Source organism: Psammomys obesus, unplaced genomic scaffold (assembly GCF_907164565.1).
Source record: "Psammomys obesus unplaced genomic scaffold, mPsaObe1.curated_primary_1811, whole genome shotgun sequence".
NCBI classification, from domain to species: domain Eukaryota; kingdom Metazoa; phylum Chordata; class Mammalia; order Rodentia; family Muridae; genus Psammomys; species Psammomys obesus.
The window spans coordinates 2,458,672-2,478,842 of NW_026596064.1; the positions used below are offsets into that span (position 1 = coordinate 2,458,672).

Genomic DNA, 20,171 nt, shown 5'->3' on the forward strand with positions numbered 1-20,171 from the left:
GAAATAGAGGGCTGTGTTTTATCACATGACCCTGTACTATGTAAAACGTACACATAAACAAGATAATGCCATATAGTCAGTATAAGGACATCCCATGTGTACAAAGATTTGAGGTGGCTTTACAAAACTAAGTATTCAGGGAGTCCTACAGCCTGCAGGCCAGCCAGCATGGCCAATGGGCAAGCTTCAGGTTTAATGAAATGTCCTGCCTTAAAAAAAAAAAAAAAATCAACTGAGGAAAACACCTGATGTCAAGCTCCAGCTTCCCCGAGTACACACACAGGGTGTGGAGAGGAAGGGGACACAAACGCCTTCTCACTCATGGATAAAGCCAAGTCAAAGAACTGTTACGATAGCGGACAGTGGGCCGTGCGTGGTAGTACATACCAGCACTCAAGGAAGCAAAGGCAGGCAGATCTCCGTGTCAGTCTCAGGACAGTCAGGGCAACATAGAGACACTGTCTCAGAGAGAGAGAGAGAGAGAGAGAGAGTAGATAGTGTCTGCAGCAACACTTTGTGGGTACAGACACTCACACGACAGAGTGACAAGCGTCAACCCACGAGCCTTACTTAACCTCTACCTGTGTCTCTCTGGAGCCTCAATGTTTACAAACAGCCTCAAACTGTCGCCAGAATTTTAAAAAGCTTGGGAATTAGGCACTAGGGAGAGGCTCAACAGGTAAGAGCCCTGGCTTCTTGTCCAGAGGACCCCAGTTCAGGTTCCAGCACGCCCATGGTCACTCACAACCATCTGTGACTCCAGTGCCAGGGATCCAGAGCCCTATCCTGACCTCCCTGGGCACCAGGCACACCCATGTTACACACACAGATACAGGCAAAATATACGCCATATAAATAAACCTAATAGTGTTAAAGTTTGGGGTTCTGTGTCAAGAACTCTGCTTTAATTTTTCTCTTGGAAATTGCATTCGGAAACACTGGTCCTACGTTTCCCAGCAGCAACAGAGGGCTGGCGCTGTCTCCTCTGCACTCTCCAGAACACCCCTGCCACCACCAGTTTTCGTCATCTGCGGGTCCCTGAGAACGTGCCCCCCTAAGTATTTGGCAAACTCTCATCTTAATGCAGAAGATGAATGTAGATACATGCGGGAGGCCGTCGGGCCTGGGAGGTAGGAGGTGAGAGTAATGGGCAAAGACACAGCAAGCACAGCATCATGAGGATCACTGCAGCTGGGCATGGCCCATGGGTTCTGCAAAATACCCAGAAGCTAAATTCCAAGGTCCCACTGCTTTCCTAACGGTCCTTGGGCCCAGGGTAAAAAGTAACTAAAAGAATGGGATTTTTTTTAAATTATTTTTTCATTCAAGATTTTTGTCATTTTGTTGTTGTTGTTGTTGTTGTTGTTGTTGTTGTTGTTGTTGTTTGAGACAGGGTTTCTCTGTGTAGCCTTGGCTGTCCTGGACTCACTTTGTAGACCAGGCTGGCCTCAAACTCACAACAATCCACCTGACTCTGCCTCCCCTAGTGCTGGGATTAAAGATGTGTGCCACCACACCCAGCTTCATTCAAGGTTTTCATTTCATTATGAAAGTTAAATACAATACACAAGGCCTTTAGGAGAAACTAAAAATCTACATATTCCCAGAAGAGCCAGGCCTCCCTGGCTCTACAATCAGGGTAGCACAGAAGGCTGTGTAGCTCATGAACTCACAGCTGTGCTGGCCTGAACATGATCAGGCCAGTGAACACTGCAGACTGCCGTGGGCAAGAGGCTGGGGTAAGCTCCCACCCACCCGGCCGAGGAGCTGCCGGTGGCTGATGGCTGCTGGAGAAAGAGAAGCAGCAGTTTCCTTTAAGCATGTGGCCACCGGCTTGACCATGCCCCAAGAGCTGACCTAACCAATGAGTATATGGGAAGCACAAACTGTGTTTGGTAGATTGTCTTTAAATTATAAGCTTTTAAATTTATTTTTAGCATATGCACATTGGTGTTTTGCCCGCATGTATGTCTGTGGGTGTCAGATCTTGGACAGGAGTGAACGGCCATGTGGGTGCTGGGAACTGAACCCGGATTCTCTGGAAGAGCAGTCGGTGCTCTCAACCACTGAGCCGTTTCTCCATCCCTTAATTATAATTAAAAAAGAAAAGAAGAAGAAGTGAGGACAAGGAGAGGGAGAAGGATCTGAGAAGAGTTTGAGAGGAGTGGGGTATGTGTGTACAAGACCCTCATGGAAAGAGTTAACAATAAAGAGAACTAACAAATATTTTTAAAATTCTTACTTGACCCATAATTAGTCTCTCGGGTAAGTAAATATTATTGGTACATGTAAAATAAATGATAAAAAAAAGAATCTGTAAGAAAGGAAAAATCATTTTGCACAGTATGACCACTTATAATTATCTTGCCACCGCTGTGATTTAAGGACTATTTTTTACTTTATTCAGAACATTTTCAATCATCAATAATGCAGTCATGGGCCAGGGACACAGTCCAGCAGGCAGAGACGCTTGCCTGGGTTCAATGCTGTAACCCACCCAACGTGGAGCGGATGGCTTTGCAAGGTCATCCTCTGACCTGCACACATGTGGAAATGTGCCTCCCCAGTAACAAAGTAAAATTTAAAATAACAAACGTAACTGGGATTTCTCTTTCGCTCTCTCTTTGTAGTACTTATTCAATTTTTAAATTTATTTTTATTGTGTGTACAAAGCTCGTGAGTGTGAGAGGGCCACAGCATACATGTGGAGGTCAGAGGACAGCTTGCGGGACTCGACTCTCAGAGGCTGAATTCAGATTGCCAGATTTGATTGACAAGTGCTTTTACTGGCTGAGCCATCTTGCTGGCCCTTTCATAAAGAACGCTTTTATTAACATGTATTAGTTACACATAAAAAGTGGGATTTCATTATGACATTTTTATTTTATCACGTACACGTATGTAATGTATTTTGTTTATATTCACCCCCAACTGTCCTCCTCATACCCCCATGAATCCCCTCTGCTTCCCAATCAACCTTTTTATTTTTAGCTTTTTTAGAGTAATACCCTTTTCCTGAATAAAATCCCCCCTTTTTTTCTGAATGAAATCCATCTGGTATGGAAGGAGTGTGATGGCTCCCATCCCCTCTGACTTCCTGGCTATCAATTCTAACCAGTTTAAGATGTTTTGAAGATTATGTTACTCCTGTGCAGAGAGAACCCCAAATACACAACTGATAAAAGAGAGCTGTTCCACTTTAGAAGGGAGTATGAGGGCCTAAAGCAAAAGCTTGTTCCTCACAAATGTGTGGGTCCCACGTCACTACACTCAGGGTTGACTCTATGGATCTGGAAAGTTCCTAAAGGAAACTGTTCGTTGATTACAGGGAAATTCGTAGATTTAGGAGCCTGCCATGCAACTGACAAAGCAGACACTGTTTTTAAAGTGAAAGTGATGGAGGACAGAGATAGAAGGCCACCACACGTGAGGGGAGGTGCAGAAGGGACCGGAAGAGAATGCTGGATGTTCTGTAAGCCAATCAAAGCCCAGCTCAAGATCCATGCCACCTCACACACTGGCTGGCTTTTTTTAAATACCACACCCCTTTGTAAACCAAATTCTAGAGGACTAAGTATCTAAAGCAGCCATGAGCACAGCTGCAAGAATCAAGAGTCTCAAGAGCACACATCTACTCTTCCTCTCCATAAACTCAGCTCTCCTCACTCACAGGCTCTGTGGAACACCCTGTTAAAAAAAAACCTCGGCCATGGGAAGTCAAAATAAGAGTTTGGCCTTGAAATCTGTAAGGTAAGTATAACACTGTTGTCATAATCATCACAGGTAAACTACTAAAGCCACAATCTGCTGGGCTGTGGTGGAGCAAACCTTTAATCCCAGTGCTGGGAGGCAGAAGCAGGGGGATCTCTAAGTTTGGTCACAGCTGGTCTACAGAGCGAGTTCCAGGACAGAGCAAGGGCTACACAGAGAAACCCTGTCTCGAAAGAAAGAAAGAAAGAAAGAAAGAAAGAAAGAAAGAAAGAAAGAAAGAAAGAAAGAAAGAGAAGAGAGAGAGAGAAAGAAAAGAAAAAGAACTAAAGCCACAAGTCAATTTTGGTATCTAAATATTGTTGAAAAGAATTATTGAAATTGATAGGTATATCAGACCATCAATATGAAAATCAGTGACCAGAAGAACTAACTTTTCCTAGGCAAAACTCTGAAATTGCAGAAAGAATTATATGAGAAGCAACCACCTGTTCCCAGGCCTCTGTAACTCTGAAAACAAAATGCCCTTTTCAGTCTTATTTCACATAATTGAGCAATCAGCACTTCTGTCATCTTTGTTGATGAATCAACAAAATGTGTGAAAATTTTTAAAAAGCAACTAAAATTTAAAAATGTAAAGCCATTAGATTTGTTTTTTAATTCCCTAAAAGGAGAAATAGGTCCTATATTTCTAAAGTTTCTTGATTTCCTCATATTTAGGTGTTCCAGCAGGCAGACCGTGCCAACGTCCTGGCTTGAAGACCTCGCTGTCAATTTAAGAGAGAGAGAGAGAGAGAGAGAGAGAGAGAGAGAAAGAGAAAGGCTACTGGACCCAGATGTCAGATGAGACGCATGATCACAGATTTCTTTTCCAACCTCCAATATTAAAAAGGAAATCAGATGTTTTCCCTCTGCAAAGGATGACTACAATTGCACTTAGTGAGGGGAAACCCTTCAGCATCCAGAAGCTCTTTCCCAATCTTTCAACCACTTACAAAAAAATCTGTCGTGTGTGACCCCCACACCCACTGAAGCTGGTGTGTCAGCTGTACACTCCAGGAAGCATGTGCCCCCGAGATCATGCATTCCAACACACTGAGCAAGCACACACGTGCCTCTTGAGCTGCCCCAGACCTGAGACAATGAGGGGCTCTGGGGTTAGAGTGTACAGCAGGCCTGCAACCCAGTGTTCCCAGTATCCCCACAAATACAGGCAGAGGCAGAGGAAGTGGTCAGTGCGAGGACTTTAAAGAAAGAAACCTTTTGTGAGCCGGTTAGTCGCACTAGGAGTTTTCAATTGTCAGAGGAAAGAGAGGTTACAGAGCGGCTCAGCCCTGGCTGCTCTGGAGGCAACAACTCTTCCTGTGCTCTGGAATTCCAGAGAACACACTGCAGCCACACAGGCTTCAGCAACCTCTGTTTCTGTGTTATCTTCTCTTCTCCTGCTAAATGCTCTTTCGGTGTTAATCTTTCCTCATATACATCTGAGAAGTAACGAGATGCACAGCAATGCACTTCAAAACTACATACATACAACAAGGAAGAAAAGCATCTTTTTTTTTTTTTTCAAAGTAGGGTTGTCAGACATCAGAGATGAGGAAGAACTAAAGGTTCCGAGCAAGACAGATGCCCACACGACAGCATTTCCAAGCATCTCATTCAACGGCTGCACACAGGAGGGCCATTCAGTTTTTTGTTTGTTTGTTTGTTTGTTTTTGTTTCATTTCTCAAAAAAAAAAAAAGGTTTTTTTAAAAAAAGATATTATTTAGAATGTATCGATATTACTTAAAATGTATCTTCTGAGCCAGCCCTGGTGCCACACCCCTTGAATCCCAGCACTCAGGAGGCAGACAGCTGGCTCTCTGTGAGTTTGAGGTCAGACTGGTCTTTAAAGCTGGTCCAGGGGTGCCAGGACTACACAGAAAAACCCTGTCTTGAAAAACAAACAAACAAAAGTACCTTTTGACCTTTAACCTAGCGTCATGATCTTTACTGAGAAAAGGCATTATCCTTTACAATTTAACACATTTAATGATACTATCTTGTGGTTCAAATTCACCACCTTCACTGCTGGAGCAAAGGAAGGGCCCAGTCCTGCCAACCCAAAGCTGCAGGATCTCCATGACACAGGGCGACAACAGGATAGCCTAGAGGAGTCCCAGTGAGGAGCCAATATTGATGGTGTCACAGAAGCCAGAGACTGAGAACCAGACCTTTGTAAACGAACACTTCCAAGTGAAGATGCATGGACAGAAGGGTATACTGTAGGACACACTGCGACATATCACAGCTTCCACAATGAGGTGTTTTCTATGCTTTGCTTTGACTTATTTTTGGTTTGTTTGTGTTTTTTTTTTGTTTTGTTTTGTTTTTTTTATTTTGGAAGGGAGACTGCTAGGGCAGAAGGCAGGGAAGGCGGAGATGAGTGGGACTGGAGTGCATGATGTGAAACAAAGAATCAATAAAAAGTTAATTAAAAAAAAAAGTACCACCTTCCTCTCACGTTACTAAAGAAAAGTCAGCCACAAATACAGAAGATGTTTCAAGTACCAAGTTTAAAGACATACACACACAGATCCAAATTTAAACGCCCAGACACACAGATCCTCAGCCCCTATGCCTTCATGTCAGAAAGGCTTAAGGTTTTTTTATTTCTTTCCTTCTTTTCATTTTTTGAGAGATAGAGTTTTTCTGTGTAACCCTAGCAATTCTGGAACTCACTGTATAGACCAGGCTGGCCTCAAAACCAAAAGATCTACCTGCCTCTGCCCCCTGAGTGCTAGGATTAAAGGAGTGTTCTAAGGCCAGTAGGGTGACCTGCTTTAAAAAGTACAATTAGACTTCTGTATTTCCCCTTCCCAAACTATGAACCTTCTTAAAAATACAGATAAATGAACCATTGATGTAAAAAGTATTACTTTTGTACCTAAAGAATGGAATACATGTATTATGGACATGTGTGTCTTTGTACCTTTCAATCGTTTTGTTTTTTTAAGTACCTCTTTCCATTTATATAATTACAAATTTCTCTACTCTGGGACTACTTTAAAAAATTCCCCTAAATCATGACCAACACTTCCACCTGCTTTTTATCTTTTGTATGTGTGGTCGCTGAGAGAGCTCTCACGTAGCCTAGGCATTTATCTAAATCTCTACATAGCCCTGTCCTCCTGACCCTCCTGCCTCTACCTCCCAGGTGATGGGATTCCAAGCGCCATCCTTGGATGAATGGTTTTCAGGTACCTGACACCACGAACGGGCCCTTTCTGCTCTCTGCCTGTCCACTGTGGACAGGTACTTTATCTCTCATTCAGGAGTAGCATACAAAGTTATTTCCCACAATTCACTGACTTGTCACTCACGCACCGTTCCTCTAGTCAAGCTAGACACGCAGCAACACAGCAAAGCAGCAAAGAGCTGCGGCTTTTCTGAAGCAAGCGGGTGGACGGAGCTGTCTGGAGTCTGAAGCTTCACAGCCCAGTCTCCTCCAGGCTGGTGGGCTGGGGGGTGGGGGAGGGTAGAAGGCCTGGAAGGCTAAGCCCAGCACCAAGCATATAGCAGCTACCACTCACTAATTATTACTCTTCCTCTCCCCCTTCTTCTGAGTCACATCTGCATAGAAACTGCCACATCCGCCCTGAGCTGTACAACTCGAAGACAAGCATGGAGAGTTGGAAATAACCCTTCACCTACTTTTTTTCTTGATAACTCCTCCCTCCCTCCCACCACCACTACCACCATGAGAGTCCACAAAAGTTAAAGGAAACAAGATGATGAATTCTGGAAAACATGACAGCCCTTCATACATGATTATTTACTGGGCGAGTACGTCATCAAGAACTCGACTCCACTGGTGACCTCGGCTCACACTCACAGCAGAGGTAAAAGACCTTAATCTGTGCAGAAGACGAAGCAGAAAGAAAAACAAAACAACAACAACAACAAAGACCAGCTCTAGGAAAAGACTGGCAGCTACTACCAGGGAAACACGTCCAAACACAGCGCTGCCTCCTGCATGGGGCTGAGCGTCGAGGAGCCCACCACGGGAATCCTTCAACTTTACCGAAAGGGACCCGCTCTTGACCAAAGCTAACGTCAGTGACTAATTTGTGTGCCTCAAAGGTTGAGAGAACTGTCCTATTTTTTTTTTTTTTATGGCTTACTGGGACAGGGTCTCTCTGTGTCGCCCTAGGTGTGCTATGTAGACCAGGCTGGCCTCGAACTCAGAGATCCTCCTGTCTCTGCCTGGGATTACAGGCGAGTTCCACAGTCCCCAGTGATGAGTGTCCTTCTTAATACAAAGAATGCAACAGTATAAACAACAGCCAAATAAACAAGCAAATAAAAATACCAAACACCTCCCTAGATAAATCCAATGCATGTTGTCCATGGCAAGCTCAGAGGAAACAGGGATTACTACTGCTTTTAAAAAACTATGCTTGTCCACGCCTTTAATCCCAGCAAAATCCCTTGAACTCTCTGTGAGTTCAAGGCCAGCCTGGTGCAAAAGCAAGTTCCAGGACAACAAGGGATACACAAAGAAACCCTGTCTCAAAAAACAAAAACAAAACAAAAAAATTAAAATCATGTGCTTACTTCCAATTATTAATTTTTTCCTATAAAAGTGTAATGAAGAACAGAACATTCAGACCAGGGGAAGAACAAGGTAGTTGCAAAAGGACACTTGGCAAGCGATTTCTTGTCACTTCTGAATGGGATCTGGGCTTCCAACACTTCCAGCTGATTAATTTAAAATTACATGTTAAGTGAATCACACTGGGGTAGGAATCGGTGTCGGATCTCTTGCCTGGTTTCTTCCCTGCTACTGAATTTATTTACCTGCCTTAAACAAATTACTCTGTTTCGCTAAGACTGTTTCCTCGAGTGGGAAAAGAACTAGTCCTTTCTTCCTCTTTTCCAAATCTTGCTTAGAAAAAGTACATTTTCTGTCAAAGAGGCCATAATAGCTTTATCACTGTATGAACTGAAGATGCAGGAGCTACATCTTGGCACACGCTGCGTTCTTAACAGTACCAGAGCATAAAACCTTTAGGGATTTTAAAGTTCAAGCTCTCCCCAAAGGCAAGTTCACACTTCCATATGTATTAAGTAAATACATAACAAAAGAAAAACTGCAAACAGCCCTCTTGTTGCAAAGGTTCCGTACAAGTCTTTCTGTTTGCTAGGTAAAACACTGCTCATGCAGTGGGGAGTTGTGACAATATTTATAGTGTGCATCCAAAACCTTCTGCTTCGTATACTGAACTTCTTAAAATGTGTACTTTAACAGAATTAGGAAAATCGTAAGTGTTCACACTTTAGGAAATAAAAGCATAAGAGACATAAATAATTGGAAGATCCAAAAAATGAGCAAGCAATGGTCTCAAGAATGCAAAATTATTCCTGAGGCGCGCGCGGGGGGGGGGGGGGCGGTGTCTCACCGCTTCAGGAGTTGATATCTAACCGTGAGATGACAGCCAGAAGGATGGTGTTGGACATGATGGTCTTTAACACCGAAGCCCTCCCTTCTGCTCTGCCTATCTCCAACGCCAACATTCAACTCTGAACTTCATTAAAGACACATTATTGTATTTTTTTTTCCTCCTCTTTGGCAGTGAAAGCAACAGAACCTAAGTTTTTCTGCACTAGAAAATAATTTCTTTCCCTTGTTTTATGAAGTAACCAGTCTAAAATCCATAATCAAAACAGGAAAAGTAAGACCTTAAAAATAATTCTGAGCACTCTGCAATTTGCTGCCCAAAATAGAACCCATACCATCCATGCCACCGAATGAAAATTATAAGTTTGTAAAGCATCAAGTCAAATTATAAAGCAAAAAGTTTAAAATGTTCTAATGGCAATAAATGAGAGGGAGGAAAAGAGTTCTCTATACTGGGAGATACTGGTTTGTTTTCTTTTATGTGTTCATCATCATTGTTTGAATATATCCCAAACTAATTTGTACTTCCTGCTGGGTGCAAAATAATAAAACTTGACTAATCAGTTATTTAGGCATGCCTTCTTAAACAGAACTCTCCTGTCCCTCGAACTAGGCAGTCAGTCATAGTTTTGAGACATTATGCTTTTGACTAGAAGTTTCAAAGCACATATTTTTTTTGAAGTTAGTTTAGCCAATGCCCACCAGTCTCTTAAAAAAAAAAATGAAAATATACTCAAGGTTTAAAATGAAATCTTTAAAATTATACTTTGAAATGTATAACTTTAAGCAGTTTCCAATTCTAATAAAAACTGACCCACAACTGAGCATGCAAAAAATGACAAAACACCCTCCCAAATACAGCATTTCTAAGTGAAAATGCTTATAATACATGTTATAAGCTGGACATGGCATTCAGGAGGCTGAGGCAAAGAGGTTCAGGGGTTCAGGAGCAGCTGAGGGGCGCAGGGAGACTCTGTGTATTAAAAAGAAAATAAAAATTAAGAAAAAGGGGGGAACTGAGTTTGAGAGAACTCTTAAGAGAGTTTTTACACTGGACAGTCGTCCACCGATGTGCTCGTTGCCAAAGCTGCTGCAGGTGTCTGTGCCTTGACTGCCAGAAGAGAGGGCACCTGCCAGTGCCTTCACCTGTAAGCTGGGCGCCACTCAGGGCAGGGGCCATTAGATGGGACTGTTTTTGTGAGTTTCAATCATCTACTGATTTTCATTAGCTTTGTCTGGGTACCTCAGGGTAATGGTTGCTCAATTAAAAAAATCTCCTCTTTGCCTTGCTACTTGATCTGGTTAAACTATTGCTTCCTCTCTCTCTCTCTCTCTCTCTCTCTCTCTCTCACACACACACACCCCTCACTGAATCAGTTCAGTAACAACTGACCAGTTGTTCACCTACTCTTGAGTTTGTCTACGTTAGTAGACATGGAATAGTAATCCAGTTGTAGACAGTAGGTATTTAGAAAATATCAAACATTTATAAATAGTTCTGGGAGGGATCTATTTTTACTGCTTTTCTGTCTTATAACAAATGTGCCCTGGTCTCTATTCTTCTACACACAATTCACCATCATTAACATTTCTCTTCAACCCACTAAAAAGTCAGAGCAACCTGCACACAAGCATGTGCGCACGCGCACGCGCGCACACACACACACACTCACATACACTCACACGCACGCACACTCACACACGCACACACACACACACACACACAAATACTTTACTTAAAATAGTGAAGTAATTTTCACAAGTAGTTAGTTTTGAATCTTCTAGTCTCTTTTAAATGTATTTTGAAGGGTAAAATCACTTCTAAAAGATATACTTCAGACCATTATATATAAAAGTCTTTTCTAATTTCACCTCATCTATCAAAAAACAACCCCAGCTAAACATAAGGAGACACACAACCCCTAAAGGGTCTCTTACTGGTCTTCTCATTACCTTATAATTGCAAATAAACATTGTTAATTTTTGAAAAGCACAATGTAGCAAATAGACTATGTATCAATTCTCTTTTAGAATTAAGGTTTATTTAAATACTTCTGTAAATTGCTACCTTACAATTTAAAATTGATACTATTTGGTGAATTAAAAAAAAACAAGCAAAACAAAATATATTCTATTTGTAACCCTCATTCGTTTTTAATGCTTAATAATATGTGAATAGTTAAATGCTGGCCTCATAAACATTTGAAGACTACATTGTTATCTAAATACCAAATAATATTTTTCTTTACCATTTCTGTTCTAACCCTAATACTTATTTCTTAGAGATCAGGAAAATGTGTGTTCTCTAGAACATAAAAAAAAAAAAAAAAAAAATTACCTTTTTAAAAATGGGCTACTGCAACTTCAGAGCTAAATCAAAGTGACTTTACAGTTTTATTTCATATGTGACATGTATTAATCTAGCCACATATGTAATTAAGTCTAGCCATTAATTTCTAATTCAACAAATTCTTAAAATGCAACAAAGTCTTAAAATACTATATAAGATTTAAAACTAATAAAGTCTTTTTGTTTCTAGAAAATCAAAAACTAATGCAGAAAAAGCCTTTGTTACAGGGAAGGCTTGAAGTTGGGTGGGTTTTCGGGGGGTTGGTATTTAATTCAGCTATACACAATGTAGTACATACAAGCAAAGTACAATTGGGATACTGTTTTCTTTAGCATTCCTATAGGAGCCCAAATTCATTTGCATTGGAGAGAAGACAATTACTGATTTTTAACTCATGAAAGACAGATTCATAGCTTTCCCTACACCACCTCAGAGACCCTGACTGTCCCCCTGGAAAGCAATCATCATTCAGCCACTTCCTACAAGTGGGTAGATGCTTTTTTTTTTTTTTAAGTTCTGTTTCTCACAGAATCATTCAACTTTTGAGACAAAAGCACATTCAAGTTAATATGTCTTAGAAGAAAACAATTTATACAATATGTGTACCTGTGTGCATACATATCTTTTTGGAAGTGAACTTTCAGCAGTACCCAAAGTAACATTTCTATCAAGGAAGTTTCCATAAGTTTTAACAGCACTTTTAAAAGTATCATTTTTTTTTCTCTTTACTAAATCTTTGACCCACTGGTACTATATGAATATAGGAAAAAACAAAAAACAAAGATTTTTCACTCAGCAGACGGAAACCAAACAGAATGTAAGAGAAATAGATGATGTACATAGCTTGCTGTAAATTAATTTGTATTTAAGAAGGATGGAATATATGTAGCAAAAAGAAAAAGAAAAACAGCAGTGTCTAGTCTGTCTACTATGTAACCATGGGTATAAAATGATGCTATGTGATTTAACAGAAGACTCAGTAAGCAAACAGCATTCCAGTAATTCCACAAATAAAGATTAAAACATCTTACAAACTATCATTAACTTAAAAAAAAAAAAACCCTATTTGGGATATAGCTATTAAAACAGCTCCCTGAGAAATCAATGAACCAAGCACAATATTAAAAAATTAGCACTCAATTGTTGAATCATTTTGCAAGGAAGAGAAAAGAACTTGTTTTCCTCCAACTCTAAATAACTCAAACACCACATATAGAACTGACCCAATGTTCACAAATTTACTTCCAACTTGTCAATTTGCATTGAAACATAACAGAAGAACAATAAAACAATCACTGCATAACATGAAGGCTCTGGTTTAAATGTTATAGTACCCTGTCTTTTTGTCTTGTTTTGTTAAGCCACCAGCGCGGTTGTGCACATAATTCTGTAGCATTTACTGATGCCTTGGTCCCAAAGGGTTGAGCTCAGCTAACCAATTCCAACCAGTTTAGCCTTCTGCTTGGAGGTAACTTTTGCATTTGAAACTACTAAAGGAAAAACAAAAGGGGGAGAGAGGAGGGGCATGCTGGTGCCATTCTCTGCAGCTGGCTGCCTCTGCAGCTGGCTGCCCATGCATCTGATGTATGTTCACTGTCTTCAGGTGCAGCCAATCACGGAGTGCTCTCGGCTTCCTCCTGGTTATTTCATACCACCAACACGTTCAAAGGAATCCCTACACTGTTTAACTTATACTAAAACTTGTGACCTGGCTACTTTTGAACTCATATAAGCAGAATAAAAATCACTAAAGTGACACTTCGGTCAGAAAGCCTCTAAATTTTAAAAGAAAAAAACAAAACAAAACAAAACACTAAAGTGATGTTTTTGTTTTGTTTTAGGTGATTGTAATGACTTAATAAACTAGTATTTCACTTATTTTGAAAAGTAAATAATATACACTGCATTGTGGAATAATGGGATAGCAAATAACCTCGGTTTTAAAAAATCTGACTTTGGATAACTTTAATCTCCAGAATGATTCACAAGAGCTAGACAGCCAACAGAATGAGATATTTATAAATGCATGGTGCATTAAACATTCTCAGTGGTTCTAATATTATTCATCAAATCTTCAACTGTTGAGAGATGAATAGTTTAAACTTTACAGTAAGTACTTAGAAACAAGTAAAAAAAATAATGGTATTGAAGGAAACCATATAAGCTTAAGATACTTAAGATACTACAGAGAGCCTGTTTTACATTTTCAGGATGAGGATCCGTTCAATATAACAGCCCAAACTGCAAATCATAATTCTTAACTTTTCAAAAACAAAAGTATTACACAGTTTTTTAATGTGGCACAATCATGTCCAAACAGATTCTGTTACATTAAAATGTATGTGGAAACATGCACACAATGTTTTAAAAACTCTGCAACACATCCAAGTATTTATAAAATTAATCTGCTTTAAAATGTCCTTGATCCTGACAAGAGTTTGAGCATCTACCTCAGACTTTAAGGTGGAAAAATCAGACTTAGCCTCCCCGGTTCAGATACTTAATAACGAATGGCAAAGAAACATTAGTTAATAGGATAAAAACTAAGTTAGGACACGTGGGGTGGGGGAGCAAGAATAAAGGTCCCCAATTTAAAGTCCACAATGAACTTTAAACAATCATTCTTTCATAGCAAATCACTGGGGAAACCCAACCCCCACAAAGCGTGTTACTCCTTCATTAACAATAGCTAACTATCGACTTAACCGCGACATTGTTTATTCCCCAACGTTTCTCTAAAGCAACAATAACAACAAAGTGCTGCGAGCCAAGCCCAGCGCCTCAGTTATTACAGTCTGGCTTCTCCCTGCATCCAATACAAACATGCTACTTCTTTAGAATACTATGCAGAAAAAAAAAAAACCAAAAAACCCTACTTATTTACTGAACGATTTTATAATTCATCCCTAAACTATGCAAAAAAAAAAGAGTAATTAATCGCATGGTTTAGTTAAGCAATTCAGCTGACACAGTAAATATTTACTCTTAACATCTCACAGGAAGTTTGCTATTGTACTGGGAGGTGGTGGGGAGTGAAAGGCAATTTATGATAAACAACTTAATCGGTCACAGCCAACTGAATCCACCTAGTGTTCTCCATCCCGACCCCTAATTAGGCATCAGTTTGCAAGCACAAAAAACACCTTATATAATGAAAGTAAAATAACTAAAACAAACAAAAAAAAAACCACAATAACTTTCTAAGCTATATACCTCCACTAACGAAACCAACAAAAGCCCCTTTATAAGCCATATAGACGTGTGTTTTTTTTAATTAAACTGACCATATACATTTATATTTTTTTATTTATTTGGTTATACGTATGAAAGCCCAATAGCGAGGGGGGAGGGGGAGAGAAAAAAAAAGAAACTAGGCAAAATATATTTACCTTAGCTTTTTAGAGACTGAGTAATCAACTTCCATGATTTTCCCATGCAATTCCACTTTACCTTTAAAACAGAAATTTAAAGCACTCAGAACCTCCCCGAGTCAGAGGCGCGAGGGTCTAGGAGGAGCACGCACGCCGCTCCACGCTCGGGCTCCGCCTTCTGGAGCCTTCAAGGGGTCCTCCACCCGGCCGCAGCTGGGCGAACTTAGCGCCAAGAGTGATGAAAAGTGGGCGCCACGGGTGGCGGGGCGAGGTGGGGAGGGGCGCGAGCCCGGCTTCCCGACCCCAGGTAGAGCCGTGGGTGGCATTACCGGAAAAACACATTTTCTAAAGAGCGGCGCCAATTTGAAAAGATGAGCTCATTTGAAACTCAAGCCGCGGGGCTGGCGCGCCTCGGTCTCTCGGCCGCCCCCCCACCGGCACCCCCAGCCCGTCCCCCCCGGGGACCCCCGAGGCTCCCGGGCGCTCGCCCCCCACCCCACCCTCCCCGCCGGCGGTCCCGGGGAGCCGCGCAGGAGCACCCCCGGGCTCCGAGGCTGCCCGCTCCAGGGCGGACACCCCCCCCTCCCCCAGGGCTCGCCCGCCCTCCCCGCCGCTACAGGTCCCCGAGGTAGGGGTCCCCACCGCGGGGTCGGGGGGTCGCGGGCCCCGGGGAGCGGGGCCCGCGGCGCGCGAGCTGGGGACGCGCGCGCGGGCCAGGGTGTCGCGCTCCGGCTCCCGTCCGGGCTCCGGCGCGCTCGCGGGGCCCCCCGGTCGCCTCTTTCCCGGTTCTCAGCCCGGGCCCCCACCGAGTTGAGACAGGGCACCTCGTAAAAAGGTGCTTCTGGCCGAGCAGGAGGCGGGGAGACGGAAGGCGAGAAGCCCCCAGCCCCGAGTTCTTCTTAATAAAATCGGACAAAAAAATCAGGGAAAAATAGGAGCGCTTCCGAGAGCAGCGAGAGAGAGAGAGAGGGAACTGAGCTTCGGCAAAGCGACCGAGGGAGATGTGCGGTCCCGCGGGGGGGGGGGGGGCCCTGGCCCCGCGAAGGCTTCAGGAGGGGGAGTCGAGGAGCTGCCGAAAGTGGGGGGCCGGGACAGAACGGGGTCTCGGGAGGCGTGCGGCTTGGGAGACGAGGGAGAACGAGAGAGGTCTCTGGCACGAGGCGCAGGGAGAAGGAAGGGCTGGTCAGGGGGAGAGGGGATGCTGGATTTGGGGGGGTCCCCCAGCCAGGAGGGGGGAATCACCAGAAGAGTCAAGGAGAAGAAAAACGGGGGGGTCCGTGTGGAGGTGGGGGCGGGGGAGCTCCGGGAAGCCGGGGCGCTCCCGGGGAGCTGGCCAGGCTGGGGACCCTCGGAGGGGCTCGGGGGTCGGCCCGGGGGTCTGGGGTTGGGCCCCGCGGTGGGGGCAGGGCAGGGCGAGCCGGCCACCCCGGAGCCTGCCCGGCCGCGGGAGTTCGCGGGAGGCCGGTGCGTGGAAGTGAGCGCGCGGGCTGGGGAGCCGCGGCGGGCGCGGCCCGCGGGGCTCGGCCCTCCCGGCCGCCTGCGTCCCAAGCCGGCGCGGCGAGGCGCGGCGCGGGTGCTCACCCGAGAGGGTCTCGATGGCGCGGATGGCCCAGTTCTGGTCGGGGTAGTCCACGAAGGCGTAGCCGGACTTGAGGAGGACCTGTCCCGCCAGGGGCAGCTTCCTGTCCCCGAAGAGCCTCCGGAGGTCGTCGGCGGTGACGGCCGGGCTCAGGTTGCCGATGTACAGCTTGTTCATCCTCCGCGTCTTCCCGAGAGCCCGCGGCTCCCCCGGCCCGGCACCCGGCGCTCCCGCCGCCTCCGCCGCCCTCCTCTCTCCTCCTGCGCCCGCCCCCGCCCCCACCCTCGCCCTCAGCCTGGCTCCCCCCACCGCGGCCGGCCCGGCCCGCCCGGGGGCAGAGGCGGAGGCGGGGACTCGGCTCGGCTGCCTCCTCGGGGCAGAGTCCGGAGCGGCCGGCCGGGCGCGCGGACAAAGCGCTCGCTCTGCCCGCGGGGGCCCGGGCGGTGGCGGCGGCCGACGCTCCCCGCGCGCCTGGGACTCGGACCGGCGTGTGCACCGCCGAGAGGGCGCGCCCTGCCCGTCCCGCGCCCGCCGCGCGCTCCGAAGGCTCGGCGCTCCCGGCGGGCGGAAGCGGGCGGCGGGACCCGGAGCGGCCGAGCGGGGCGGCGCGCGCGCGCGCAAGGTGGACCCGGCCCGGGCTCGTCGCGGGGACCCCGGTGAGGTGCACCCCGGAGGGGGGGGCGAGGGGGCGCACGCCGCGGCCGACAACTCTCCCGGCGCGCCCCGAGCCGTGCTCGGCTCTGCGGACTCGCCGCCAGCCGGGCTCTCGGAGGAGGGGGGCGCCGGCGCGTGCGGTCACCGTCCCGGGCCCCTCCCCTAGACCGGAGATCCGAGCAAAGTTGCCCGGGCGCCGGGCCTCGGTTTCCCCGCTTGGGGGGGGGGGCGGGGAAGGGGAGCCAGACCCGAGCCCGGAGGTGGCCGGGGGCGCTGGGGGAGTCGACACCAGGCTGAGCGGCCGGTTTCAGTCCCGGCTGGGTAGGAGGGGAGACTTGTCCTTCGACTTGCAAGGACGACGGGAGAGAGAAATGGGTCCTAGACCCTCTCCCAGGAAGGAGGCGGACGGGTTGCTGGGTGGCGAGCTAAGTCACGTGGCCCCGTGGGAACTCGTGGAGATGAAGGGCTACAGACCAGGAAATTGCAGGGATCCTGAGGTGAGGTGACTCTGGACTTGTCTGAGTGGCGACCTGGAAAGTGTTGGTTTTGGAGGGTGTTCGTGGTGGGAGGCGTGCCTGGGCGGAGATGTCGCCAAGGGCCATAGGGTAGAAGGCCTGTCTACTCCACACGCCCGGTACGTCCCAAAGTGTGGCAACGTCTCTGAGCCTAACTCTTACCCATAAAGAAAACAAAGCAACCACCCCTTGTGAGAGTGGCAAGAAATGTATGACACACTGCAGGTTTACTTCCGTTTCTTTGCCCAGAAAACCTAGAAGCCTAAACCTTTTTTTGGGGGGGAGGGGGGCGGGGGTGCTGCCCTTAGTTACTTGTCTTGAGAAGGAAATAACGACGTCTTTAGTTATGTTGGATCTAAGCGGGCCCCATAACGTTTGGCACGTTCTCCTCTGGATATTTACTGACATTTCAATTCCAGCTTTCGTCAAACAGTCACACATTTTCCTCTCTGGATCTTACTGCTCCTGGAACCGGGAGCAGGGCTGACAGATAAACCGACGAGAGATGCTTCCCAGCTAAAATGTGGAAGGAAACCACAAACAAAAACAACTTGGGTGTGCACGAATCCCCGCAGACTGGGAGACAAGCGTCTTCAGACGGCTTACACAAGCGCTCCTAATTAGGGCAGCCACCTTTGTGCAAAAGGTTGTGTTTGCCCATCTACAGGAAGTCGTAGTCGTCGCCAGCTACAGAAGACAAGGATCTGTCACCAGTTGGTGGTCTCCCTCTTAGGTTGCTTCACGTTTTCAAAAAGTTAAGTGCTTGTGACAAAACCATGGCTGGCCTGCCTGGCGGCCTACGCGGTACCAGCCCTGTCTTAGCATAGGTGGCTTCTGGTGGGACCTGTTTCCACCGTGGGTAGGATTACTTTCAAACTCCTTTCTGGGAAGTAGCTGCTCATGTTCCGTCCTGCTGTCATTTTGTAGTTCGTGCTTCATAAAGGAAACACTTGATTAGTAAACATGAAGCTCACTTTTCTCTGTACCTCTGTCTTCTTGACTTTTCTTGACGCTGTGACAAAATATTGGAGAAAAGCAGCTGAAGGGAAGAAGGGCTTGTTTTGGCTCACAGTTTGAGGATGCAGTCTGTCCAAGTCATATGGCAGTCACAGTCAGGACGCAGAGCTGACTGCTGGTGTTCATTTGGCTCTCCTTTTTATGTTGTCTAGGACCCCTGGCCATGAAATGGTGCCGTCTATATTTATAGTGGGTCTTCCCGCCGAAAACTAGCCACTCACAGGCATGCCCTGACACTTGGTGACTCAAAAATCTCATCAAATTGACAAGATTAAGTATCACAAGATTTCACCCCAGTTTTGCTTTCATCTCATAATAAAAAAATACATTTATTCCAATTCTAAAAGCCCCTGTAGTCTTCAAGATTCCTGACACTGAAAGTCCGGGGCCTTTCTAAAGACACAGGATGATCATTTAACTGAGAGCCACTACAAGGTTAATAAGCAAGCTGCCCTTTCCGGTATACAATGACACAGTCAAGATTCCCATTCCAAAGGGAGAAGGGCTGTAGCAAGGGGGAAAAAAAAAATCTGCCTAAAACAGAAGCAAAATGCCGCAGGGCAAGCAAGGTCCTGCACCCACCAGCTGTCTGGAACTCCTGAGGAATCATCTGGGCTCCAGCGGCCTTGGGTGGCCCTGCTCCTCCAGCTCTGCCACCTGCGGCAAATGGAGCCTCTCTCCGGGGCTAGCTTCACTTGACATGTGCAGCTTCCCTCCCTGGCTTTCCCACACCTTTACCGCCTCCAACGTTCTCAAGTCTCCACTGCACCTCAGGCTTCATCTTGCCAGAGCTCCACAAAATGGCCTCCCAGAGGCTCCCTACATGGACTCCAACCCTGCCACACACGGTCCAGCCTCACTGACTCTCTGGAGCGATGGTTTTACACTCTGTGGCGCCTCCCCTCTAAACTTGAATGCTTACAAAACTAGTATGTGTATGAGGATGGCAGGTTCTGGGATCAAGATGGAGCCTGCCTCCACAGTTCCCTCTTGGATCTCGGTTCCATTGGCCTTCGTGTTCTGATCCTGGAGAAACGCTTTTTTCCAAGGAGGTTTTTTTTTTTGTTTTTGGTTTTTTGTTTGTTTGTTTGTTTGTTTGAGTAAAGACCTCCCTCAGTAGCATTCTCTCCTTTCAGATAAGTTTGTGTTTTGGAGACCTTGAGAGTTGGGATCTTCCCCTAGAGTACCCCTCCTGCTCCAGCGCAGAAATCCAAGCTTCTAATGATGGCAGTGGTTCCTTAGCCACGGCCACTTTCAAGTCTGCCCTGTCTGTTTGCACTATTTCCCTCGTCAAACTTTAGGGTTTTCCTCTTTTTGCTTCCTCTAACTGTAGACCTGAACAAGAGCAGTAGACGGCAGCCGTGCTTCAGTTTAGGGGCTATCCTGTCGTGAAATTCCCTCCACCAAACACGTTAGTCAAAGTACTTTTGGATGCAGCCTCACCCACGTTCTCGGGACACAGTCAAGAGTGTTGGTAATAGAGCATGAATGGCCCCTGGCCCAAATCCTGACAGTTCTTGTCTCCTTGGAAGCCTC

At 45.8% G+C, this 20,171-nt stretch overlaps 1 protein-coding gene and 1 long non-coding RNA gene across 3 annotated transcripts in view; one reads left to right on the forward strand and one right to left on the reverse strand.

Moving 5' to 3' along the window:
• Igf2bp2 (insulin like growth factor 2 mRNA binding protein 2) overlaps positions 1-16,737 on the reverse strand; it is a 112,805-nt gene extending 96,068 nt beyond the window's left edge. Inside the window, exons 1-2 of the mRNA XM_055624888.1 lie at positions 16,452-16,737; positions 14,889-14,949 (exon numbers count right to left, since the gene is read on the reverse strand). Of these exons, the coding sequence (XP_055480863.1) occupies positions 14,889-14,949; positions 16,452-16,626 (236 nt within the window). The 5' untranslated portion in view covers positions 16,627-16,737. The remainder of the gene's footprint in view (positions 1-14,888; positions 14,950-16,451) is intronic.
• A 111-nt stretch (positions 16,738-16,848) lies between these two features.
• Positions 16,849-18,973, forward strand: LOC129689614 (uncharacterized). Of its 2 annotated transcripts, none has more exons than XR_008722146.1 (2): positions 16,849-17,110; positions 18,038-18,973. It is a non-coding gene; the product is annotated as an uncharacterized LOC129689614 (long non-coding RNA). The 2 variants fall into 2 exon arrangements; XR_008722145.1 differs by having other exon boundaries at positions 16,849-17,105.
• Positions 18,974-20,171: the final 1,198 nt, after the last annotated feature.